At 34.6% G+C, this 27981-nt stretch overlaps 1 protein-coding gene across 2 annotated transcripts; it reads right to left on the bottom strand.

The window, feature by feature from the left end:
• Positions 1-22: 22 nt before the first annotated feature.
• On the bottom strand, positions 23-22815 carry LOC143253584 (putative glutamate receptor). Of its 2 annotated transcripts, XM_076507670.1 has the most exons (12): positions 22695-22815; positions 22052-22138; positions 18993-19183; positions 17027-17182; positions 13467-13649; positions 12067-12173; positions 11391-11478; positions 8893-9051; positions 3245-3386; positions 1987-2216; positions 1367-1626; positions 23-385 (listed from the first exon to the last, which is right to left on the bottom strand). In XM_076507670.1, the coding sequence occupies exons 1-12, from the start codon at positions 22771-22773 to the stop codon at positions 151-153; spliced, it is 1917 nt and encodes a 638-aa protein (XP_076363785.1). In that variant the 5' UTR covers positions 22774-22815; the 3' UTR covers positions 23-150. The 2 variants fall into 2 exon arrangements, with proteins under 2 accessions (XP_076363785.1, XP_076363795.1); XM_076507680.1 differs by lacking the exons at positions 22052-22138; positions 22695-22815 and adding an exon at positions 21752-21803.
• Between the last annotated feature and the right edge of the window lie 5166 nt (positions 22816-27981).

Here is a 27981-nt window from a genome sequence, read left to right as displayed (position 1 = left end):
TAATAAAGTTTCAAAACTAACGTGTGGAACATGTTTTTATATACCACCTTCATTGCCTACAAACGAATACAAATATTCAAAATTCTACAAGAAGAGTGTATCTGAAAAATTATTCATTACTAAGAATCTTGATTTGTTACTTCAGTTTTCCTATTCAGTTTTTGAACACATGATCTGTTTCAGACATTGGATTATGCTTTCCACAACTAAAGCTACCAAGGCGATTGCGTTGCCAATGCCATACAAGATGAACGCTCCTTGAATGTCAACCAATGTGAAAGCGTCAGCTGGATTTTCAGTGGTGATAAGGTCTCGATTTTCATACTTTCGCAATTGTTCCTTTTCCCACTGTACTACCAATCCTGCTTCCCAAATTCGACGGATGCTGTTGAAAAACGTAAGAAATAGATCAAACAGCTTTATTAGAAGTATGTACTTCTATTCAAAAATATTATGACTAATTTTAAGACTAATGAAACACCAATTTATGTTTCATAAAAAGTTATAATATTTCAAAGAAATTATACCCGTTTTAGGCTTTTTCACAAAAATATTATGGACAAAATTATATTTAATGAAAAAGGTAAGCGTAGTGATAAACGAATGCGTGAATTGTGCATTAAATTCTCTGGGAAATCTGTTTACAACACCTGTCAAAAGATGGCGTTTGTATATATTTTGTTAAGTGAGGTTGGGCGCTTGTAAACCAAATAACACTTCATATAATTACATCAAGCAGACCATGAAAGTATTACTTAATATATGTATGATTTAGAATGATACCATAACAAAAAACAATAGCTTCTAAAACTAGCTAATGTTAAAAAATGACAATCAGTTTTTTATTTATTTAATACGCTTTCTTGGATATTAAAACTAAAGTTGTCAAAACAAGTAAAGCGTGAGTTACTGTTACTAATCTTCAGATAGTAATATTTTCCATATAGCCGACGATAATTTAGCAAGCGTCGTAAGCAAAAATGACCGAACTGACTCTACTCATACTAGGACCTCAAGTGGTTTGGTGCTCTAGGTAACCGTCTATGTTACCTATCCTTCATTCTAGGTCTGATTACTTATAAATGTTTGGTGATCATTTAACTATGTTGTACAAATGATTTTACTGACTTGAAGATTATTACATAAAAATACAGATAAAAATATTATTTTATGTTTCTACAAATTTCATTAACGTTGGACTTATAAAGAAACTTTTAGGTTGTAGTCTATAGACTAGAATTTTGACGTGTTACGAAGAATACATTTTCAAGATACATTGATAAATGCATAACTGGTAGAAAACAGGGTGTATTGAACCCTGATATCACATTTACAGAACAAGTAATAAATTAAAGACCTCCCTTACACTTTGTCAAACTCAGTTTTTAGAGGAGAACCGTCTTGCAGAGGAAAAGCAAAAGTGTCAGAAAAGAAGCAGTCGGTGGAAACGTGGAACCTGTCTCTACCTAACATGGCGGCATGGGCAGAAAGAACAACTCTTCCATGAATGAAAACATAAGGACTCTTGAGGACTCGTTCAATGCCTTTATGAATATCATTCATCACCCAACTAGGATGTTTTCTCATTTTGTCCGCCAGATATTTCAGAACTCCATCTTCCGCAAGCTACAAATAACCATAATAATGTTCTATAAAGGATACTTATTGAAAGGTCAACTTTCATACAGGACCACACTAATGAATTAAAGCCAGTCACGCGTAAAAAGAATCAAGGCAAGTACTCATAAGACATATTTAATCATAAGGCAGTACAATTTTAATTCAGACAAATACCTATCCTAACTTGTTTGTGGTTATCAAGTTGTTTAGTTTGTTTCTCATTTTAAACCTGTTCGTGGATGAAAAAAGAAAAGATTTTCGCTCTCTACAGTCAAAATTATAAGAGGTTTTCAAAACTATTAAATCAATATAATTTTGTCTACCTATTAGACGCTCAACGTTTCTAACGTTTACATGACTACAGACCATGAAGCGATGAAAGTATGAAGTCCCTTGAAGTGTCCCTGCTTTCATTGCCCCAGATTTCACAGCCACTTGTAGCTCTCCAACTTTATCGATGGGTTTCAGAGGGGTTGGAAAGGTCACGTGAGAGGTCAAGGGTCCACAATAGGCTGCCAACAAAACGACCGCAACTAACAACCACGCGCCTGCCATACAACGAACACTAAGTTCTGGTGCAACTTCAATGTGGTGTCCTAAAACATACGAAAACATCCTCTACTCTTATACCCACATTGTTTTAGATATAGAAGTACAATTGGAAGCTTAAATTCTGTGTAATGTTTTCGAAGATTATGTAATAAGAGAACGGTAAGGACATACATAGGTTTATTTTATATCTCAGGAAGGCTGGTATCAGTATTAACATTTTCACCAAAATAATGCAGAGAACAACGTTTCATCTTCTAAGGTCATCTTTAGGTTAACAGGTTTGTTCCTAAGAAGGTAACATTGTTCTCTACTTTATATTAATAATAGTTTAAGTACCCATACCAGCTGTCCTGAAATATATCTTTACTTCAAGTGGGTTTCTCGTCATCACGAATCACATGTTTATTCCTATTTATATTATTATTTATATATAAGAATGCAGTATATAAAAAAAACCTTAACAGCGGTGTAGTGTTCACTCTTTCATACAATGTTTAGTTTTAAAATTCTATATGTCCACATGTGTGTTTTGGGGCATAAATGGCTCACATATGAAGGCAATGAATCCCATCTTAAGGTTATTACAGAAAAGTAAGTGTGAAATGCAGAAAATTTTCGCTTTTTTATATTGGAACGTACTCATTTGTAAGAATTTTTTATAACCTGAAAATATAACCAAAAATAATCAATAATCTTACACTTGGATAGGATTTCAGAATATGTTCCTTAGATAAATATTTTGCCAGGTTTTAAGGTTCTATGAAGTCCTCAAATAAATAGATACGAAGCACTTTGTTTGATTTCACACCCATTTGTTAGAGACCTATCTTGACTGGTCATTCCTAATTTAGGAGAGATACGTTAAAGAGAAAGCAGCTAGTCAACACTACCTATCGTCAACCTATCAAATATGGAATTGATTGAACTATTATAACTTCCTCAAGGTTGAAAGAGTGAACACGTATGGAGTTGGGGTTCGAAACTGCGACACGAAGCTTTCGAGTCAAGCACCTTAATCACCAGGTTATAAAGAGTATATGAAATATCAGGTAGACATGTGTTACTATATTACCTTGAGATGTTAGGTTACCGATGATGAACCAAAAAGCTTTTAAGCTCCTCCTGGATGTTTGATGTACTTTGGCCGATATGTTATCTACAGCATTCATCAAAATTCCAGAAAAGGCGAGTGTTAAAATAAGCACAATCCACATCTAGAAACAGAAGTGTTTAAAGCATAGTTCAAGTAGGTACAGAACTATTGAGAAAAAAAAATTAAGTCTATATATAAACAACATTTCCTATTCAACATGTACGTTTCCAGAATATATACATATATTAACGATGACATTTTAAAATGCTTCAAACAACTGGGAAAAAGCAGTTTTGCTCATACACAAAAGACAAAATTGAAAACTTGGCGCAAACCACACTGTAGATGATGCACTTGAAATAACTATTAGTTTACATAACTAGTTTAGAACACATCTGGAGTAATAAATTGACGTAATTTGTCTACGTTTCCGTGCTGATGATGTAGAAATAACTTAATCGTGTTTCCCTTAGGTAAAGTTGACGTACAGCAATAGCTATCCTATATAAGACTGCATCACTTTGATCCTGTGCGTGTTTCTATTCCTCGAGTCACGTCAAACCTATCTCAAAGTGTGATACATGTTGGTATTAGTTTGATATTATTTCCTGGCATTGCCAGATGGTTAAGGCACTCGAATCGTAATCCGAGGGTCGCCCTTTCAGACGTGGGGACTTTATAATGTTACGGTCAATCCCATTATTCGCTGGTAAAAGTGTAGTTGGCGGTGGGTGGTGATGACTAGCTGCCTTTTCTCTAGCCTTACACTGCTAAATTAGGAACGGCTAGCGCAGATAGCCCTCGAGTAGCTTTGCGCGAAATTCAAAAGAAATAAAACGAATCTCTTGAATTTTTCATTAGGAATAATCGTAGATGTAGGTAATCTATAGTTACACAATATCGCACAAGAATCCCTTCAACTAACTTGAATAACATAATGTCCTTATCTCATGAGGAACATATGTGGAAAGTCTTCATTTCGCCTCAATAGTCGCAACGAGAAATAAGGGACCGGTAGTAAGTGATGTAAACAAAGACACGCACATTGTCTTATGACTAACAACGTTTGTTTTATTTGTACGTTGGCACATTTCTGTTCCTTAGCTATCCGTATTATATTCATTCCCCACCTAAGATTTCCTGAATCTGCGTTTTTGTGGAAACTTTTGGTTACCTGTTGAATACCAAGGTACCACATGAAAAAGATAATACGATAGTAAAAGAGGTACTATTTGCTGTAGTACATTTTCTCAAGCATCAAGTGTGGATTAACTGGTAAAATAAAATACAGTAAAATGAGGAACATGTGTTTAGGTATAAAATGTCTTATTTCTAAAACACTACTTAACGTCTGCAACCAACATTAAATTATTCTTGTTGTCCTTTCTCATGTTTCTGTTAATGAATTGATCTCCATATACTATCCATGCTGTCAGAGAGCTATCTCCACTGGCCGTCACTAATTTAGCAATGTGAGACTAGAGAAAAGGCAGCTAATTATCACCACCCACCGCCAACTCTTGCACTACTCTTTCACCAACGAATAGCGCAGTGGTGCAGAAAGTTCAACCAGCGGTCCAAATCCGGCCCGCGATGAGCCGCCGAGTGGTCCGCGATGTCCAACGGGAAAGTCAAACATAGAGAGTTCGCGCCTGCGCGAAGATAAAGCGCTATAGACGAATATGCATTAGATAAGATACTGGATGGTTCCATATTTGTGTCGAGCAATAAAGAAAATTTAATAAGCAAATCTCGTTAATGCATAGGCATTTAATCATTGGCGCAATGATGTAATATTTCCGTAATTACGAAATCTCATTCGTTCCAACTGTTCTTCGAGATTTACTTACGAGCCCTATTTTGATATTATTTTGTAACAAAAATGGCAGCTAATCGTAAAAAAAAAGTTGACGACGAAAACCGGCAGTTTCATAATGATTGGACTGCGCAATACTGTTTTGTTCAACAACATAAGAACGTGATTTGTCTGCTGTGTCATTCGACAGTTGCAATGGTGAAGGTATCCAGTATAAAGCGTCATTATGAATCGAAGCATAAAGATTTCTACAACGTTGTCGGTGATGAACGAACAGCTCGAATTGAATCTCTGCGGCGGTCGCTGAATCACCAGCAGAACGTTTTCTCAAAGTAGTCAGCAGATTTAGGTGCAGCATGTGAGGTCAGTTACGATATTTCGTTGATGATAGCGAAATCTGGCCGACCGTTCACTGATGGTGATTTTATCAAGCAATGTATGATTACTGCATTGGAAAAGTTGTGTCCGGAAGCAGTTCGCAAGCTACAGACGGTGGCTTTGAATCGTATGACAGTTCAACGAAGAATTTCACACCTCTCAGCAGACATGACAAGGCAGCTTACAAATAAAGCAGCCAACTTTGTCTACTTCTCTTTAGCAGCAGACAAGTCGATTGACATCAGTTTAACAGCACAGCTACTAGTTTTTGTTCGTGGTGTGTCGTCATCGTTTGATATCACAGAGGAACTAATCGGCATGGGTTCCATGAAGGGTCAGACAACTGGGTCTGCTCTATTCGAGGACACAGTATGACTGTGTAGTAGTATTTCATTGGATTTCACGAAACTGGTAAGTGTAACAACTGATGGAGCACCAGCCATGACCGGAGAAAGTAGTGGGCTGGTAGCACTGTTGATGAAGCATCGAGAAAAGCAGAACAGACAGTTGGTGAAGTTGTACTGTATTATTCACCAACAGAACCTGTGCAGTAAAGAACTTGGTTTTCAGGCACTGATGGCATTAGTGACGAAAACCATTAATTTCATCAAATCACGAGGCTCAATAGAAGAAATTGATTCAGACTATGGTGACCTTGTGTATCACTGTGAAGTACGCTGGCTGAGTCGAGGGAAGATGCTCAGAAGATTCTGGGAGTTGATTGATGAGGTGATAGAATTCTTTAGAAGCAAGAACAAAGACACAGAAGTGATTTCCGTGACTGATCCAGTATGGTAAGCTGATTTGACCTTTCTGGTCAACATGACACAACACTTGAATGATCTGAATATGAAGTTGTAAGGCAAAAATTAGCTTGTCTGTCGGCTTGCAAATCACGTCCCAGCTTTCAGGACAAAGTTGCAGTTGTTCCGGCAGCGAGCAGCATCAGGCAACTTCTTGCACTTTCCCATTTTTCAGTCACAGCTACAGAAGAATCAGGACATTGACACACAAGTTTATGTTGGGAAGCTAAATACCTTGATTCAATCCTTGAACTCACGGTTTAATGACTTTGACCAATGCAGACTGTTGATGAAACTTTTTGCTGATCCGTTCAGTGTGTCAGTGGATGACTTGTCAGCAGAATATAAGCTCGAACTTACTGATCTCCAGGCATCTGATGAACTGCGTGCTATTTACCGAGAAAACAGTTTGCTTGACTTCTACAAAACGTTGCCTGATACATTTGCTAATCTGAAAGAGAACGTACTTGTCCACACCAGCATGTTTGGTAGCACGTACTACTGCAAACAGGCCTTCTCGCATATGAAACTGAACAAAAACAACTCTCGCAATCAGCTGACTAATGATCATCTGGAAGCAGTCTTGCGTCTTTCAACGTCAAACATCAAGCCGGACATTTTTAAGCTCATAGATGACATGCAGCACCATCCATCGCATTGACTTTGTGACAGTTGACGTATCATAACATTTCTTAGAATAACGTACAAACTCTTTGATGTAATCGTTATTTGTGTGTTCTTAAATGTGATGTCCATCTTGTGTGAAACAACTGTGGGACGATTTTAATCTTCACTTTTTTTGTGGCTCCCAACGGTTACGAGAAGTCTGTTTGTAACCCTGACTCAAAAAGTTTGTGCACCACTAGAATAGTGGAATTGACCGTAACTTTATAACGCCCTCTCGGCTGAAAGGGTGAGTATGTTTGGTGTGGCAAGGATTCGAATCCGCCGTTAAGAGTCGAGCGCCCTAACCACCTGGCTATACCGGATCATGTCTTAACTGAAAGATAAGTTCCTGATAGGAAATACAATCATTCTGTTACCGTTCTGTTAGCTATAGTTGTAAAAAAAGAGAAATAACACCAAGGTAAACTGAATATGTGAGGTGTTTACAACTCACTAGAATATGTGGGTGTTTACAACTCACTAGAATATGTGAGGTGTTTACAACTCACTACATTTACTCTTTTTCACACTTCTTAACAAAAGAAGTTGATACGCATTTTATATTTGACGTTCATTCATATATTTAATTAATAGAAATGTCTAAGTTTCAAAAGTTTTAACTCACGTTTCAGTTTGATTGAAATGTATAATATCTAATTATAACTTAAAATACATATATATTATTTTACGATTCTTAATGTTTTAATATGTATACGATTAAACCAGGAACCATTGTTGGGAACACATTCATCGTTTGTTTTTTTGTCGTATTTCTCTGTGTTGAACCCTCTTGTGATGCAGTGATATGTCTATGGACTTATACTGCCAATATCCATGATGCCCAGAACACAGATAGCACTTCGTGTTGCTTTGAGCTTAATAACAAAGAACATACTCTGGGTTATATTCAGTGGGCAATAAAACTGTCCTGAGGCAGATGCTAGAAAAGAGTTTGCAAGGAAAAGTTGGTGCGAACATCGTCAGGCGTTGAAGTTTTCAAATAACTGAATGAACGAGTGGTATAACTGCTAGGGTCTAATACAAAAAATTGAAAGTTTTATAAAACTCAAGGAGGAACACGGCTATGAGAAATGTAAGCAGGATTTTGTAGACAGAGCTGTCAATTATGATTTATTATGATTATTTATTATACAGACATGGTTTTTTTTTTTATTGTTTTACTCTCACTGTGCAGTAAGCCTTGGGCAACTACCCCTTTTGTCCATTTGATAAAATGTCCCTGTTATGCATACTGAAGAACGTTTTCACAGATATCCTGTTCTTAATATTCAAATCACACGTAAGCAACGATAAAGGAAAGACAAAATTTTGTCAACACACAACGGGAGTTGTTTACAGCTGAATAATGAAATATTGGATTTATCTTGATTTTTATTCTGTTCTCGGAAGATTATATTATAACATCTTCGTCTAAAAGCAAATCAATTACAATTTCACTTGTACTTTGAAGTTGTTTTTATTTCATCTAAAACTGTGTCTGCATGAAGAACTTTCTCGTGAGCGCATGCATCTGTGTTTTTTTTTTTCATTTGAAGTGTTTATGTCGGGTTATTTTCTTTAAGTAGTTTTACTGTAGTCAAGACCTCTGAGAAGGGTGGAGATTCTATGGGATAACTGACAAGCTTTTTCTTCTCGCTACTGACAACCCGGAAATTAAAAAATAAAAAGCAAAGTTTGTTTGTAGATTGCGTTTTCAAGAAATATCAGGGGTTCGATTTCCCTCGGTGGACTCAGCAGATAGCCCGATGTGGCTTTGCTATAAGAAAATACATACATATATATACATTCAAGAAATATCTTTAATTGTAGAGTCAAACACCAGTTTGAAAATCAAGTTCAACATAACTCTGACTAAAACCGATAATCCACAGATAACTTCCATAATGCTAACTGAATGGATTATGTTTAAAATCGAAAATGATTACATTGAGATTAAAGATTACCTGCCAAGTGAAAGGCCGAATGATAGCCAACGCACGATGTTCGAAACCAGGAACAGCCGTGACGAATGTGAGGAACTCGAAGTTGTACGGAACAGTAAAATCCATGTCTTCCTCTCTTTCGTAGGTAACAACCAGAGCTGTCAACCCCATGTCCACTTCCTGCAAGTAAATCATAAAAAGTTCAAAGGATGTTCAAATTATATTAACTATCTATCTATCAAGTAAATCATAAAAAGTTCAAAGGATGTTCAAATTATATTAACTATCTATCTATTAATGATTGGCAAAGCCGTAGAAATGTGACACGTAACCAATGATAGAATCCATCAAAAACACTTTCATTGAGACAAAACACGCATGTTACAGGTTGTCTAAAATAAAATACAGTTGCCGAGACATGTTCACGTCAAACACTTTATCATATTATTTGTTATTTCGTGCAATTAAGACATCAGGGCACACAAACGTATGTCATTTAAACCGTGTTTTAAATAAGTCATTTGATATAATTAGGACCTTAAGTTACACTAACAGATATACCATAATTGAAATATAAAATTGTCAATATATATATATATATAGACTATAAACATGTACAAATATATATTTGTCTATGTATATATATATAACTTGTTATTTTAACTCAAAAACAAGTTAAAGAAAAAATGCTGCATCAACTAAAAATATCCTAAGGTACAGGCTACAATGTAGGATTATAAAATGTATCCTAGATTTTGGGGGTGACCGAAGACGTAGGACCCACATAGCAGTAAGGATACACCGTCTATTAGTCTTAACCTTCATTCGCCAGTCTCACATAAGAGATAAAAGTAGAAATTAGGAGAGCAAGATATGGGTGCACAAGCCCACAACGTCTCACATTTATATCACCATTCACTGCCTGCAGACAGATGTCGGAAGGTCTCTGCTCTCCCAAGTAAAGAATTAATTGAAATTAAAATAATAAAATACTACCATTTGGGGATAAGTAAGATAAAAACTTACCTCTTGATGTCAACATTCCAGCCCCCAATATGGTAGAAAGGCACTAACGGACAGCACAGCAAACGAAATATACCAGCATGAAGTGTTCCTTCCAACTGTCTAAACTAGTATAAACCCCACCCACTAATTTCTCGCTCTCCTAATTTCTATTTCTAATTCTATATCTATTGCTATCCCTTATGTGAGAATGGCGAATGGAGGTTAAGACTGATAGACGGCGTATCCCCACCGCTATGTGGGTCCCACTTCAACAGTCACCTCCAAAACCTAAGGTACATTTCATAATCCCACATTGTAGCTTGTATCTTGGGATATTTTCAGTTAATGCAGCGTTTTTTGTTTTTGTTTACTTTGTTCTTGTTTCGGTTTGTTTTTGGGTTAAAATATCAAATTATATAATTAGTCAGAGGTTTGGATTTGTTGTTTTTAACGTAATCCTTTCCTATGATTTTACTTATATAACTTAATTAAAATGTAATTATTTTCACTAATATATATATATATATATATATGCACGTGTTTATAGCCTATTAGACACTCCCATAAAGAACAAAATGTGGAATACAGTTTGAAAATTTGAAACTCAAGTGTTAAATCTTTTGGCTTATTGACATTTCCTATTGGCAATAAATATCAAGACGTAAGAGCTTAATATTATTCTTAATACTGACGTTATTATCATGAGGTTTTTTCAAATATAAGAACTTTAGTGTAAAAAATAAAAGCAAATCACAGAAGAGCAAAAAAATCCTGTTTAGTATTACAGCGTAAAAATGTACATCACAACTTTTATGTCATTAAATTGTATTGCTTCTTTTGATATTAACCTAATGTTTATTTGGTGGATCATGTACATCTTCTAAAGATTCATTAATAGAGTTTAGTCCGATGCATTGTTTAATTTTGCTGAAAGAATTAAAATGTTTTTTTTTAGTTTTTCTCTTTTCTTCCTGCTTTGCTTTCAAGGAACGTACGGTAATATTAGTTCAAGTTGATGAGAAATATTACTGATGAGTGACATTCTACATAAAAATAAAATTTTTTTAGTTGAACTTCAGCACAGATTAGACCAATAATTAATTCTAAATTTTTTTCTCCCATCTGATTATAAAGAAAAAGAAAGTAACTAATTTTTTTATATTTGTGTGTTATTTATCGATATGACTATTTTGCACTGTTAGCTTATTACGTTGATATAAAATTAATTTAAAACTCAACAACTGCTCAAATCACGTGAGATATGACCTGGATTACAGCCAAGATATGTCTAAAAGATAGATTACTCAACTGATGAATCCAGAAACTTCTAATCATTGTACATTTTTATTTTATTACTTTTCATATCAATCATTTGGTTCAGTTTTAGCGCTGATTTACGTAGATAGCTTGCTGTGATTACAAGTTGAAGATAATATTAATATGTTCATTAAAGTAATCTAAGGAGAAAGCATATTAATATTTTGCAGACAAGGGAAACAAAAAACAAAAATTACCTTCCTCATAACCATTCCCATTATACCTGACCAAGTTCCATTCTCCTTAGCTCCAAACAAGCCATCTGGTGGCAAAACAAGTTTATAACTAAATAAATAGAAAATTATATACGTTAATTTAATTTTATTCATACATATATTGAATCTAATACTAAGAACTATGGTATTGTAGAATACAAGCGTTTGTTTGTTAAAAATTTTGCACAAAGCTATAAATAAGCTATCTGCACATAGTCGTATGTAATTTCTAACAGCTACTTGGAAGTTAAATATGTTAAATTGATGTCATAGGTGAGAAAGCTGCAAAGACAAAATATTTTCACAAAATGTCAAAATCATTGATGTAAGCCCAAATTAATTCAATTTATAATTATAAGTTATGATGTACATATTATTGTAATTATGTGTTTGTGAATATTAATCTTCTAAACAACTTGTCTGCTGAAAAACGTTAGAAAATTGAACATGCACTTTAATTGCTACATATTTTTCAAATACTTTATAAATATAGTTTTGCTGCAATGATTAAAATACAACTCTAAACACCATACATAAAACATTCTTCTAGCTCCTGTAGTTCATAGAAAAAAATGGGCAACATGTTATTAAATGGGTCACTCCAAGCATGTTAGTTCATAATGTGTATTATGTAATACTAAGTAGAATTATCTCCAACCTGAAATTCAGATGTTCTGCAATGGTGTTCAGGAGGCTGTTTTCTATACCCTGATCTCCAATAACATTCTTATCATTTCGAACATGATAGGTAATATGAGGAATTTTCTGGAGAAATAAAACACCTGTATATTAGGCAAAATAAAACAATTATTTGACTTAAATATATACTTCTTCGATAATATTATCATGTCATAACGCTAAGAATTTAAGATAAATGTGCCATTCTAGAATAGGAACCGTAACTATTTACCTGTACTAGAAATAATAAAGATTAATAATATCTAAACCTCCTTCAGGAATTACTCTAATCAACTTAATAATTGTATTTTAGCCAACAGAAGAAATAACTTAGTTTGAACTACACCAGAAAGGTTGTTATAACTTTCGTTGTGTATTTTGTCTTTTTTTATTGGAACATTTTTCAGTATATAGTAGTGTGGCACTTACTAGCTTGAACTTAAGCAATTGCTTAGGGCCCAAAGCTGTTTAAGTGCCCCCATTTAAGGAGATATTTTTCTTCGTCATTACTTTAATTGTTTTATTATCATGCTCATTTGAGAAAAAAAAGCGTTTTTAACAATTTGACATAGTGTTAGCTGAAATCAATATATAAAGAAGAGTGAACCTTCATGTCACCCACAACATCCTCACTACTTTTAGGTACCATGAAATTATTCTCGGTATGACAGTGAAAACATATGTGGTGCAACTTGATCAAGCTTATTTTTGGTTGATAACAATATCCACCTGCATCCGCCAAAGATTATCACTACACATCTTGAACAGGAGGCAATCGAGAGGGTGGACGAAATCTGGTATAAACGATATTGAGCATGTTTGGAACATATCACATAAGGGGATAGCATCCCATCCAATGCAATTCAGAATTGTACAAGAGTTTCATCCACATAGAGCTCAGCTTCCATAAAAACATGCATGACATCTAATTAGTGTGAGATAAAAGAGTCATTGTGTCTCGTGTCAGATATATACGGTACTGACTGTGTGCAAACGTATGAAAAGTGATTTTTTAAACATCTGATCATAACTGAATTTTCATAAAACCCTTTCTTTTTTCGCTTGTTATCATTGAAGACTTTATGAAGTTTATTTTTCTCAAAAAAATATTTTTTCAGGTTATCAGAAGGGGTCCTATATTTAATATAAATCATTGTATAAAACCTAGGTAAGTGGTATTCAATAAATATTTATTATATCACTATATTTGTTAGGGAAAATTTTATGTTCTATTTATAAGCTACCTGTATCGTTCGACATGATTTGTTTAACGACAATAGAACCTTCTTTTTGAGTTTATTTTTTAATAAACAAATGGAGAGCAGTTGCAAGCCTAGTCAATGAAAAAAACATAATATCATTTTTCACAGTGAACCATACCTTTAGAGTGCCAACTCGAAGAAGCCGGCCTTGGAAGTCTAATCTTTCGTGTTTGGATTTGTCTTGTGAAATATCAAGGAACGCGAAACCTTTAGATGTCGTCCAAGTAGCAACATGGCGAGTATTGTTACAAGAAAAAATAGCCCATCGAGTAGGCTGAGTAACTCTGAAGACATCTTTGTCCTGGTTTTAAAAACAAGACGTTTATTAAACTTCTTCAGAACTTATATCAGTCTAAAACATTATATTTGTTTCAGGATTTCGCGCAAAACTAAACAAGGGCTACCTGCACGTAACTGTTACAAATTTGTAACTGATGAACGCGAAATAAAGCAGATAGTCATTAGTACACACTACCAACTTTTGGGGGTGGTTGAAGATGGCTTTTTGCCGTCACTCTTATAAAGCACCCAAAGCCCCAAAAGGTAGAGGGCACTTTTGTGGTAAAAGGTTATGAATCGTAGTAATCAGTTTTGGTATGCTTGTCAGGCATATCTTTAAAATACTATTATTTATACTCTAGAAAAAAAATCAGTTAGGGCAAAGTTAGATAAAAACGTCATGCTAAATTTGATTAGAATTACTAGTGTTTTCTTCTCCCGCCAATGCTGTGGTTGCTTGAATCGTTCTGAAAACAGTAAAACTAGTTTACTGGTTCGCCACTTCATCTGAATGGTAAGTAAGAGTCAATTCAAGGAAAAATAACTGCTAATAATAATAAATAGCTGGCATTGAAATAGATAAATAATAACGTGTTATTCTGATTTGTAAATACCTTACATGAAATTGACAAAAATTTACATTTCAACAACTTAATATACTTCACGACATAACACTTTTTCTTTATGTAGTTTGGAAACATATTACTGTCACCCATTACTGTCTCTGTTATATCCCACTGTTGTCGTAACTGAATATAAAACATACGCTGTGGTTAACCTATTGTTAAACATTCTTCTCTGCATCTCAGAGATAGACGGAATTTTCGTTAATGTTCTTAAACCAAGATGGGAGAAGAAAAGAATGGTCTCCTGACATCATGCAAATCTAGTCCAGATTCATAATCTTTTTTTTTTTTTTAATTTCAATAGATTCATGAATATTACGTTGCTCGTAAGATTTTGATTCCGCGATAATTTTGGATTAATCCCAATTAATTAAATGCCTTGTTGTTTTTTAATATGTAAAGCCATCACCAGTTTTTGTATATAGTATTTTGACTATGAAGGACGTTTTGTATTCAGAAAAATGCCGTCATCTGAAGGGGTTGAAATGGGTGGAACATTAAATTATTTAATGGAACGGTTCCCAGTTTGGTTAGTAGAGGGGATTATATAAAGGAACGTCTCCCAATCTTATTGGTAATGAGTTATTTAATTCAGTCCGGTTAGTAGAGAGGACTGTTTAATCGAACGGTTCCCCGTCTGATTAGTAGAGAGAAATATTTAATGGAACCGTTTCCAGTATGGTTAGTAAAAGGGACTATTTAATGGAACGGATTCCAGTCTGATGTAGGTGTTACGTACTGCATATAATTAGCTAATGAAGTTTTTTAAAAAAAACGCGTAATAACCAGATTCAACCATGATAATTTAAAACTCACACACCACTAACATTGTATTTAGATGGTTCATCTATACAGTTGAGAAACTCTGTTGACATTAGTCTAGTTTAAACGAAACATTTTAACGACCTGAATATTTAGCTGTTTAATGAGTTGTTTAGAATTTCTTTTGGTCAGCTATTCTATTTGTTATATTTGAATGTTATTTCGTATTTTGTTACTTCATTTATACCCTTGGAGTACTATTTCCGTCAGATGAAAGTTGTTGGTTTTTTTAGCGCAAAGCTACACAATGGGCTATCTGTGCTCTGTCCACCACAGAGAATCGAGACCTGGATTTTAGTAATGTAAGTCCAGAATCTTAGCACTGGTACATCGGGGGAATGTTTCTTTCTCACGTGCTTTCCGTCTCTCGTCGACGACAAAGAATACGCATTCTCTTTTTGTTCCTCGCAAGGTCTTTCAGAGAAACTGTGATGTTAACCACCAACCTCAGAAGTATGACTACCCATTATACGTAAATGTACGATGTGCCCTTTTTGTATTTTCCGTATCGTAGTAGCTACAACTGCAATTATAACTGTTTGAGTCTTTTGCTTTGAATGTTATAAACCTTATTCTGAATCAGACGACCAGTAACCTAACGCTGAAGCTGAAACTGTGAGTGACCTAGAGACGTACTAGATTTTACTTTACCAAACAGTTGGGAGACTCTACTGGAATAGAGAACTAACTTGTGAAATACAATCAGTGACATTTAGTAAACATTACTTGTTAAACTCAACTGTTGCCTAGTCATTAAAAGACCAATTCGTCAATCCTTATCCTTGGATTAAACTTAAAATCATTAAATGTTTGAGTTAACATCATATTTCACAATGTTAATGTTCTCACTTTATTGTAGTTTACACTGTCATTAATCTATATTTCATTGTAGTTTACACTGTCATTAATCTATATTTCATTGTAGTTTACACTGTCATTAATCTATATTTCATTGTAGTTTACACTGTCATTAAATTACATTTCATTGTAGTTTACACTGTCATTAATCTATATTTCATTGTAGTTTACACTGTCATTAAACTACATTTCATTGTAGTTTACACTGTCATTAATCTATATTTCATTGTAGTTTACACTGTCATTAAACTACATTTCATTGTGGTTTACACTGTTATTAAACAACATACAACTGTTTCTTATCTTTTTTCTTCTAAACTACATCTAACTGCTGTTTTTATGTTGTCATTACATTATATTCTGTGCTACTTACTTTGTCATTAAACTACACCGTATGCTCTTTACTCTATTATTAAACAACACCTCACTAAGTTTTCATATTCTCATTAAAGAACAATTCATTGTTTACCTTGTCATTAAAATACACTCCACTGTTTACCTTTTCATTATTAAACTCTACCTTTATACAACATGTTGCTCTTGTTCTGTTATTAATCTATTTTCAGTATTATTATATAGTGTGACTGTCTTTTACATAACGGTGAAACGTGGTTGTAATTAATTATGCTTGCCTGAAGAGGTGCTACTGTGTTCGTTGTATCCCAGCCAGCCTGAATAGCTCCAGACTGAGCGAAAAGCATTGTCAGTAATGGATATGACGAATATAGTGTTGTCAAAATACCATTATTATATATGTTTCTATCTCTTGTAAATTCCCGAGGGATTAGACTAATAATACAGTGTTTAAAAGTAATAGGTTTAACATAATATCTTATGACAACTATAATTATACCCCACTATGTTTGCCTTGTCTTTGAGCTTCGTTTCATTGTTGTACGTATATTGTTTTAGACATTGTTGTTAACAGTTTCAATAAACAGGCAGTCATATATCTTTCCATTAAACTCTTACTCTATCATTAAACTACATCTTGGTGTTTATCTCATGATTAAACTCCAATCTATGCTGTTTATCTCCCCCCCCCCATCAGCATGCTTTATTTTGATTGGAGACTGTTTCACGTGTTGCTTACCTTCTTATCTGTGACTTTCACCAGTCGCTGGATAATTACCAGTTTTTGACAAAAAAGCGACATCCCGTTTGGAAGAAAACTAGCTAACGATTTAGCTTTATTTGTCCTGAACAGAATCCAGTCGGCATTTCTTCTGATAATAGGATATTTCTGCACCTTGTCGCGTGCATAAAAAACGAACTAATCAATAAATCAGTAAAATGGCATATCATAACTATAATGAACAATTGTGTAATACTTAAAAGCAATTTTCAATGACTAATAAAAAAACACATTAGTTTGGTAACTTTATCAATATGGTGTGTTCGAATTGATTTTGTAACTTCTGTATTTCTATAGATACGTCTATGACTTGTCAAAGATTTTTAAAGTTTCAGATTCATATCACCAATAATTCGTGTATGCTATACCGTAGTTAAAAGCATTCTGGTTCCTCAGCTTATTCTAACAGGGCCCGGCATGGTCAGGTAATTAAGGCATTCAACTTGTAAGTTCAGGGTCGTGGGTTCAAACCCCGTAACACGAAACATGCTCCCCTTTTCAGCCGTAGGGCGTTATAATGTTTCGGCCAATCCCCACTGTTCGTAGGTAAAAGAGTAGCCCAAGAGTTGGTGATAGGTGGCGATGACTAGCTGCCTTCCCTCTAGTCTTAGAGTGCTAAATTAGGGACGGCTATCGCAGATAGCCCTCTTGTAGCTTTGCGCGAAATTCAAAACAAACAATCTTTTAACAGTTAAAGTTACCTTCTCACATAAGCAACACGTAAAATTAATGTTATTCTTCAACTCATGAATTCGATTTCGGTTTTAACATAAGATGTAAAACAGACTCTGTTTTTAGGAACACATATAATAAACAGTATTTCATTATGTATCTTACGTTTCTACAGATAAAGTAATTGATCTGCTACCGTGAAAGGTAATAGAGTAATTTTAAAATTATAATTTAATCAAATTCAAAAAAGAAGTTGTTTTTTATTTGCAAAACAAATATTTGAAATATTTACGTTCTTAAAATTCGTGAAATAACGAAAATTAGGACGACATTCTACAAAGTTCATAGAAGGATAATCAGAATGCAATAATTTTTACTCACATCTGTGACTAAGAGAAATAAATCATAAAAAAATTGACGCCCAATTTGGGGCCATTTTTCCTGAGAAAAAACTAATATAATAGTTTGAATTACTGTGGACTGATTTACCAGCAACTGTCTCTGAGTTAATTCTTTAGCTAAGTTAATAAGGTACTCATTTGGTGTATGAAAGGTCCTGAGTTAAAAACAAAAACAAAATTGGATTATCGCAACATTTATAGCCACGTAACCACTTTTGTAAATTGAAAGTATAAACTTTAAGGAAGGACACACTTACGCACACAATTGTAAGTGATGTAAAACCTGAACTATACTCTAGATCTGATAAATGATAAATTCATACAATTAGGACACCGTGCTGTAATACTAACATAAATATTACATTTTTTGTTTTTTAATTTTGTGCAAAGCTACACGAGGGCTATCTGCGCTAGCCATCCCTAATTTAGCAGTGTAAGACTAGAGAGAAGGCAGCTAGTCATCACCATCCACCACCAACACTTTGACTACTCTATTACCAAGGAATAGTGTGATTGATCGTAACATTATAACGCACCCACAGCTGAAAGGGTAAGCATGTTTGGTGTGACGGGGATTTGAACCCGCGATTACGAGTCGAGTGCCTTAACCACCTGGCCATGCCGGGCCTATATCACATTCCAAATGAGGACTTTCTCAGTTCATTTTCGTATCATTACGTTAAAATAACTCCACAAGAGTTTATATGAATATATTGATATGTGAACTCGCTTCTCTTAACTGCACAAACATTTAGGCATAATATAATGTGTTCAATTGTTACACAGCACACAGATATGCGTAATTAAGAGTTATTAGAGTAAAACTTAAGAGACTATTAATGACTTGATACCTCCTGAATTAAAGTCGACAACCAGCTATCTTTACAAAGAACTACAACTGGTGGGTGATGTTTCCCGCTGTAAACATCCTCCGTCAACCGCAGGATTTGATGAAAGTCGGTCTTGCTGTTCACCGACAGCAATGTAGAAGAAAACCTGCGCCTATTCAAGGCAAACGTCAGATCGTCGATGTCGAAGTTTCCTTTAAAGAGAAATAAAAGTTGGACTGACTGATAACTAACTTCTGTTTTAAATTTCGTTCAAGGATCCTCGAGGTCTATCAGCGCTAGCCGTCCCCAGTTTAGTAGCGATAGACTAGAGGGAAGGCAGCTAGTCAACACCACCCACCGCCGGCTCTTGGGCTACTCTTTTACCAACGGATAGTTGGACTGACTGTCGCATTATAACGCCCCATGGCTGAAAGGGCGAGTATGTTTGGCAGCGGTGATCCAAACCCAAGACTTTCAGACTGCGAGTCGAACATTTTAACCACCAGGTCATGCCGGGCCGTAAGAACTAATTACTGAATTAAAAATGCATTCATTTCTTTATGTAAACGATGCACTAAAAACTCATAGCAAAAAAGGGTTTAGAAAGACGAAATTCTGAATATCATTCAATCTGACCAAAAAGTAAGCTATTTAAAAGTAGAATTCCAAACACCATTACTTCTTGAAGTTTATTTTATTTCTTTATAGAGGCTTAGCTTCATGTGAATAAACTAGTTACTGTCACACAAGTAGATTGACATCAAACTTATTATGAGTGATCAAATTTTTGTATTTTACTAGTTAAAAGAAAAACTCCGGAAAGAAATGTTACGAATAAAGGTAGCATTACGCCTTTCTCCAATGCCCAACTCTAGAAGATGTCAACTAGCATTTAGAGTTATGATTGACTGACTGTTTGGAATTAAGCACAAAACCACACAATGGACCATCTGCCACCACGGGTATCGATACCCGGTTCTAGCAGTGTGAGAAACTACAAATGCAGAATACTTTACTGGGTAAATTAAAAGACCCGATAATGGAATTTGCATTTTCAACCTGAAGGGCACATTATGTGTATGTGGGCTAAACGATCATGTCAAAGACCCCTTGGGGTTTAAGTATAATCGTCCATAACTTTAAATTACTGATTAGAAGGAATGAAGCCAGTCAGTAGAACCCGCTGTCACAAGTATTTTTGTTTATCTCTTAGAACCGAATAAGGAGATTGACTGTCACTTTTATAACGTGGCCTCAACTGAAAGCGTGGGGTGCGTTCAGAGGTATCACGGTTAGAATTGTAAAAGCTTGGATCCTTAACTGAACAATCTAACCGTTGGGCCACGTCAGTCCCAGATCTCTGAAAAAAATTACGTGTCAGGCTAACATTACATTAAGCATCTCAGCAATAAAGAGCACTGGCCCGGCATGGCCAAGCGTGCGACTCGTAATCTGAGGGTCGCGGGATCGCATCCCGGTCGCGCCAAACATGCTCGCCCTTTCAGCCGTGGGGGCGTTATAATGTGACGGTCAATCCCACTGTTCGTTGGTAAAAGAGTAGTCCAAGAGTTGGCGGTGGGTGATGATGACTAGCTGCCTTCCTTCTAGTCTTACACTGCTAAATTAGGGACGGATAGCACAGATAACCCTCGAGTAGCTTTGTGCGAAATTCAAAAACAAACAAACAAACAATAAAGAGCAATTTTTAAAAAATACTATATAAAAAAGGAAAAACCTGGAACATTGTTTGCTTGTAATTAAACACAAAGTTACACAATGAGCTATCTATTCTCTACCCACCAGAGGTATTGAAACCAAATTTCTAGCATTTAAAGTCCGAATACTTTACCACTAGGGAAGAGGAGCACCTGGAACAAAAACTGGAATTACGCATTTTACCAACGATTAGGAATATAAAAGACTTTACTGAATGATAAAAAAGTAATTTGCATTATTACTTTGATTAACGTATTTCGGTCATCACCTATGCTTATAAACAATTATTATCCTTAATAGATATAATTAGTGTGTACTGGACGTTTAAAAATATTCATAAAAGAGAAGTGTGTTGAAAGTATTTTGCTAAATGTTTATCTAAGCACAATATGTCATCAAATTAAAATGTTATTGAAATATTTATTTACTAGTAAATTACCAGTGAAAATTTATGGGAAAAACAAGCTCGAAGAAAATTCTCTAAATCTTCTTTTAGACAACCATTCACGTGTTCTTACCAGTTTTCAAGTAAATCTATGCAGCTAACCCTGAGAGCAGCTCCTAACACCCCTTAATCCTATTATTCAGATACTCCACAAAGTAATTTCGAAAATCTAAACAGATTTTGGACGATTTCTTACATGTCTGTTTTAATTTTCATGGATAGTTAGTGGATCCAATCCTTAAAGCACCATAAACTCTTTTGACAATCATAGTTCTAACTTAAAATTATTCAAAATCTATATTTATATCATCATTTTTAACGCATCTTTACATAGTAATATCAATTTTGAAATAAGTCTGTTTAATCAAACCCGAGAGTCCCAAATACAATCTTGGTTCCTCATTTTTTGACTATCTTAATGACTCTTTCGAAACATCCCTCTTCGTTTACATTCTGTATGGAATCAAGAGCCTAGAAACAAATTTCAAAGTCGATTTATCAAAATCTATGAGAGAAGTCCAAAAATAAAATAAACGTGGATTCTTACTTAAGTATTGATATACTAATACTCTTCTCTGTTTTCCCGTTTTAAGTAAATTTCTCTAAATGAAAACCCTACCTTGGTAGAACGCACATTTCAGTACAACAATGTCCTTCTTTCTCTAAATGAAAACCCTACCTTGGTAGAACGCACATTTCAGTACAACAATGTCCTTCTTTCTCTAAATGAAAACCCTACCTTGGTAGAACGCACATTTCAGTACAACAATGTCCTTCTTTCTCTAAATGAAAACCCTACCTTGGTAGAACGCACATTTCAGTACAACAATGTCCTTCTTTCTCTAAATGAAAACCCTACCTTGGTAGAACGCACATTTCAGTACAACAATGTCCTTCTTTCTCTAAATGAAAACCCTACCTTGGTAGAACGCACATTTCAGTACAACAATGTCCTTCTCTTCCCAAAACGTGGAAATCACGTCAAGTATTACATCATACTGCTGTCCTGTGAAAAAAAAAATCATTTATTATGGAATATTACTGGTATTCCTGTGGAGAAAATTACTACATTTCTACCACTCAACTGCGAAATAACACTAATTGCGAACATCCTCTAAACATGTTATTGGTAGAGTTATTTTGTGTAATTATCACTACTATCCTTTGAAAACAATATTATTTTAACATTATTCTGCAGCTTAGTGAAAATATTATTATACAATCACAACATTTTGCTATTGTTTATTATGCTAATGTTGTTGTTTTTAATAATATTTATTGGTAATGTTATGTACAAACAACAGTATTTATATCGTTTCTCTCGTATTTTAGTATTATGTTCATTATCGAAATTTGAAAATAATTTTTACTGGTAACTTTGTACTACAATTATATGAACGTAAACTTCGATATCGCCTCGTTTAGCTGTTCCCTGTAAATAGCTTTAATTATGATGTTTTAAATCCATACCTTATTTTAGTAGTTAAAACGTAAAACAAAAGTTTTATACTTAATGAATTATAATATACTTCTATCTGAATGATAGGAGAATATAAACTCACTTTGTGTTTCTGATGATTTGTTCAAAGCTTTACAAGATACAATAAGAAACAAGAGATGTAACACGGTATATGCGTCCATCAGGCGTGTTTCATTATCTTTGCAAATTTATTTCCAACAGGTATATTCGCTTGATATCTACTACAGTTTACATACTGAAATGTTATACTCGTGCCCTATCTGCTAAAGGAAAATTTTCTTTTCTTATTGGATAAAGAGATAATGACGTAGAAAATATATTATTCAATGTAACTTACAAATATGAAATTATTGTATCAATTGTGGCTATTTTATCAATACTGAAGATAGCAATAAATAGTAATTTGCTCATTTAACATTAAAAAAGTTAGCCAAGATGAAGGTAAAACGATGAATATGTAACATTATAAAAAGGTTTTTTTTTCAATATAGATTTATTTTTGTAAGCATACATAAATCGTTTCAACAACTTTCTAGCTTTATAATATACAATCTGGTGCACTCGTCCGTTTGCAATAAAGGATAGGAAATTGTGTTTCCATTTTGTTTTCTTAATATCTTAAACATTAAAAATGCAATAAAAATACATTAAGGTACCAACTGAAAAGAAAGACATATTGTTTTCAATAATTCTGTCAGTATGAAAATAGATGAGGGGACAAACCCCCTTCATGTCATCCTGTGTCACTGTTTGAAGTTTGGTGATAATTGATCAAGAAATGTGGAAACATATAAGAAACAGATTCACACACACACACACATATGCATTGATATTTATTTATATATATTTAATTAACAAGTATGTTGTTTTCTAAAAGGAAAGTAGAGTACTTTGTTTTCTGAAAAGTACTTATACTAAGAATTATTTAACACAAACATCAGAAAAACAGGACTAATCGAAACTTGTTATGACAGTTCCAGGCTTCTACAGAGTAATAGAGATTTTGGTGAATGTTATCTTCTGTGTTATCTTACAAGTTGAAATACGTATAACTTAACAGCAAATTCTCTTATAAACGCAAACCAAATGATTTTATAAATTTCTGCAAAATTTTAATAGCGTTATTGTAGTTATTTTTTGTCCACAACAGAAGCTACTACATGGGTCTGAGAAAATCACGGCCAGTCTCTTAACTTTAACAGCCAAAGATGCGCGGTATTTGTTTAATTCGGTTTAAATCTCATTTCAGGCTGAAACAGAAGTATCAAAATAATATGAATTTTTAAACAATTTACAACTAAATTTCTGTTTAAAATAGCTTATCTTGTAAGAAGATGATCATTTAATTTCGCGCAAATCTACACGAGGACTAGCAATGTAAGACTAGAGGGAACGTAGCTAGTCATCGCCACCCACAGCCAACTGTTGGGCTACGATATTGGAATTGACTGTCACATTATAACAACCCTACTGCTCAAAGGGAATGTTTGGTGTTATGAAGATTCGAACCCGCGATCCTCAGTTTACGAGTCAAGTGTCCAAACCATTTGGCCATGTCGGACCGTCATGTGATTGAGATTACGAACTAGGGAGACCATACCATGAATAAGATATAAGTAAAATATTATTATAAGAAGAATATTTAAATCGAATGTAATTATAAGGATCAGAGTGAAGTGGGAAATTATTAAAAGAAAGTTATTCAGGTGAAATGCGATTCAGATGTGAGAATAAATATTACAAGAGTGAGATTTACATGGAAGATTATTACAGTAATAAGATTCAGATGGAAGATGGTTATAAGAATGGCATTTAAGTACAATATAATTACAAAAATGATATTTATGCAAGCGTATTGTTTGTTGTTGAATGTCGCGCAAATCTACACGAGAGGTATCCGCGCTAGCCGTCACTAATTTAGTGATGTAATAGTAGAGAAAAGGCAGCTAGTCATCACCACCAACGCCAACTCTTGAGATACTCTTTTAACAACGCATAGTGGGATTGACCGTCACGTTACAACGCCCCAACGGCTGAAAGGGCGAGCATGTTTCGTGTGACGGGGATTCGAACCCACGACCCTCAGATTACGAGTCATGCCAGGCTTATATGTAAGCATATGTGGGAAACATTTACAAGACGGAGATTAATTTTTAAATGATAACAACAATACTATTCAAATAGATTTCGGTTAAAAGAACAAACTTATTGCAGTTTCTGATCTAATATCTCTGTGTTGCTCAGAGAGAGCAACAGTTGATAACAAGAGATCTTTAATTTTATTTGACTACAAGTGAAAGTTTAAAAAAGTAATAATTCATAATAATAAGCGTCTGTGTGAGCAAAACCACGTACGGTTATCTGCTGTGTCCACCAAGGGGAATCGAAACCCTGATTTTTAGCGTTGTGAATCTGTAGACTTGTCGCTGTAACAACGAAGGACAATAATAAGTGAATTTTTTAAACTTTTATCTTGATAAATTAAGTGCCCTCTTGAAACCTCTTTTTACGAATGTGTTATTAACTATTTACTGATAACAAAATAAACCCAGAATAATTGCACTAATCTAAACAATGAAGGAATAATACGGTTTTGTTTGTTTTTAATATTTTCAGCTTATTCAAGGCACAAGCACTATTGTTGAGTAAAGCTAATGACAGGAATGAGTTAATTTTTATGCACAACAAGTGTTAGATAGCTGGCCGTATGATCTGATATACACACTTCAATAACATTAAAAAATAAATAAATCACAGTATGTTCTCAGTTAGAAGTTTAAAGGGCAGCAGTATGTGTGTGTGTAAGGAGACCCATTTTGATTCTAGATATTTCCATGATTTAAGGAGTAATGGATCATATAAAAGTCTATCAAACGCAACGATGAATTAGCTGGGCGTAGATAAATTTTTAGATCACAGATACTATTGGTTTGAAATCTGAGCAGCGTAAATCACCCTGTAAAACACTGCAACTCAGCATATAATCGGTCATAAACAAACTTCTTGAGGTCAGATTTTATGCCAGACGATCAATGATGTGCGTTCCTCTAATCCATCGTCACAATACAATCTTTCTTGTAATGTCAAAAAGGTAAGGAAAGGTCAAACGACATAGGTAAAGGTCTTGGCCATAAACGAATCATGCTTCACACTGCCACCAAATTTAAGACTTATGTACATTTGGAAAGTGGTCAGTCAGATATAACTGTAAAGAGAAAGCCACATCTATCACGGACCTTTGTATGGTGTGGCATGGCACTACAAGTACCATAAAGACGATAACGCCTACCCAACTGCGTTCAACTGGTTTGCTACTTCCTAGGAGTCCAGCTCGTTCACAGGCAGTTAATCTCTGTTGGATAATCTGGCAGAACGTGAATCACTCCTAATCAGTGTTGATGAACTAAAAGTAATTCTGATTGAGGAATGGGTCTAATAGTGTCCATTTTGATCATATGCTTTTTTTTTTGTTTCTCATTTATCGGACTGCAAAGTCCGTAGTACTAAACGATCATGATGGGCGTCTAGAAAGGTATTTCCGGGGGAAAAAGGCAAATTCAAAATCAAGGGGCGATGGACCCGTACATTTTGCCATCGCAGTCAAGAGAACAGGCAAACTACCTCAATCACATTAGATGAGGTTGATATTTATAAGGTTAGTTTAAGACATGCTGCAGGCTTGCAGCTGTATGTTGAATGAATAAAGAAAGAATTACATTTCTAATTTGTCTGCAGACGCCCATCACGGATATGGAGTTCAACAGTATACACTTGCTTATGAACATACATGACTGATTGCCTGGCAAAAATTTTGCAAAAAAATAAACTCGGGAATATCATTCAGATTATTTGTCAATAAAATGTCTGCCTTGTTGTAGTTAGGACACAGTAAACTCCTATTATTCCTTAACTGGTTTTAGTGGTACAACAGCTACATTTATTCGATCTAAGTACGAACGGTTTGTTTGTTTTGGATTTTTGCTACCCGTCCTTAATTTAGCAGTGTAAGACTAAAAGGAAAACAGCTAGTTATCACCACTAACTAACTCTTGAGCTACTTTTTTTACCACCAAATAGTGGGATTAACCGTCACCTTACAATGGCTGAAAAGGCTAACACGTTTGGTGCGAAGGAGATTCGAACTCGCAACCCTCAGATTACGAGTCGAGCGCCCTAACCACCTGGCCTAGTTCTGAACTGATTCATTCGAAGAGAAACAGCTACTAAACAGCATTCACTGCCATCTCTGGTCTGAAATTTGACCGACACTTTTATAATGTATCCTGGGCCTCAAGGATGGATTCTGTTTAAACCATTGAAGCGCAAGACAAGTTTCACTTCCAGATTCAAACAAATCCTGGACAGGATGAACTTCCAGGAATTATTTATTTCCAGATGCGATAATCCATCACGAGTTTAGCTTAACACTAATATTGTGCAGACAGGCTATTTTATGAGAAACGCCAAAGAAGACACGTCTTAAATACTTGAAAAACACGCGTAATTTGCACATCTTGATCGCAAAGCTCCTCTTCCTCTCAATATTCTGTCTGACCTCATCTACAACACCACTAACATAACCGAAAAAAGTTAGCGCCGAGGATTAAAAAAAACATAGTAGCACAAACAGAAATGAAACAGAAGCTACTCCGAAACTAGTCATTCAAACAGAGTACATTTATTTGTTACTTTACAAGTGCTGTAATAACTTTAAAGACCAATACCACGTCGAGAATAGCACTAACATTAGATTATTTTTATTTTATTGGTGTTTTCTATCAAGTTGATAAAATAGCTTTTAAGTTGCACTAATGTAAGGCAATATCAATAGGAAGCTTTTCTTTGTTTTCAAATTCGAAACTTAACGTATTATTCAGTTACTACTAAGAGAACAATATCAAAAACGATTTTGTGTGTGCCAGTTTTGAAAGAAAATAATATTTGGCACGTATATATGAGTTTTCACATTAAAGGTTCGATTTACATGTAAACAGGCGTTGCAGTATTTCAGAATTACAAATAGAAGCCAATATTATGGCTCGTTCTTAGACACACTTTTACAGGTTTACCTGAAAAGTGTTATTTTTACAAAGATAATGATGTATAGTAACCACAGTTGTTGATAATGTTTCAGGACTGATCCCATGTAACCACGCACAGGTTTTGTTTATAATCAAAAGAAGGCACTGTGAAACAGTTTATACATATTAACTGAAAACTTTCAATAATTTGTCATGTATACTAATAATACAAAGAAACACCAACAAAATAACGAATGTACGTTATTTGTGGCTTATATGTTTTGAAACAAAAACTGTTTTGTAACAAACGTCATTGCGTTATTTTATGTAAAAATTCTTTCAAATTTA

This window comes from Tachypleus tridentatus, chromosome 1 (genome assembly GCF_004210375.1).
Source record: "Tachypleus tridentatus isolate NWPU-2018 chromosome 1, ASM421037v1, whole genome shotgun sequence".
Classification (NCBI taxonomy): domain Eukaryota; kingdom Metazoa; phylum Arthropoda; class Merostomata; order Xiphosura; family Limulidae; genus Tachypleus; species Tachypleus tridentatus.
The sequence above is the reverse complement of the archived record's forward strand: the minus strand, read 5'-3'. Positions and strand labels throughout refer to the sequence as shown.

What these genes read in the sequence shown, in the direction of transcription:
- LOC143253584 (XM_076507670.1), bottom strand. Translation starts at nt 22,773, where the DNA reads ATGGACGCATATACCGTGTTACATCTCTTGTTTCTTATTGTATCTTGT. An exon ending in CAAATCATCAGAAACACAAA is followed by an intron (nt 22,139 to 22,694) that starts GTGAGTTTATAT and finishes TTTTTTTCACAG; the next exon opens with GACAGCAGTATGATGTAATA. An exon ending in GAAATGTGCGTTCTACCAAG is followed by an intron (nt 19,184 to 22,051) that starts GTAGGGTTTTCA and finishes TTCTCTTTAAAG; the next exon opens with GAAACTTCGACATCGACGAT.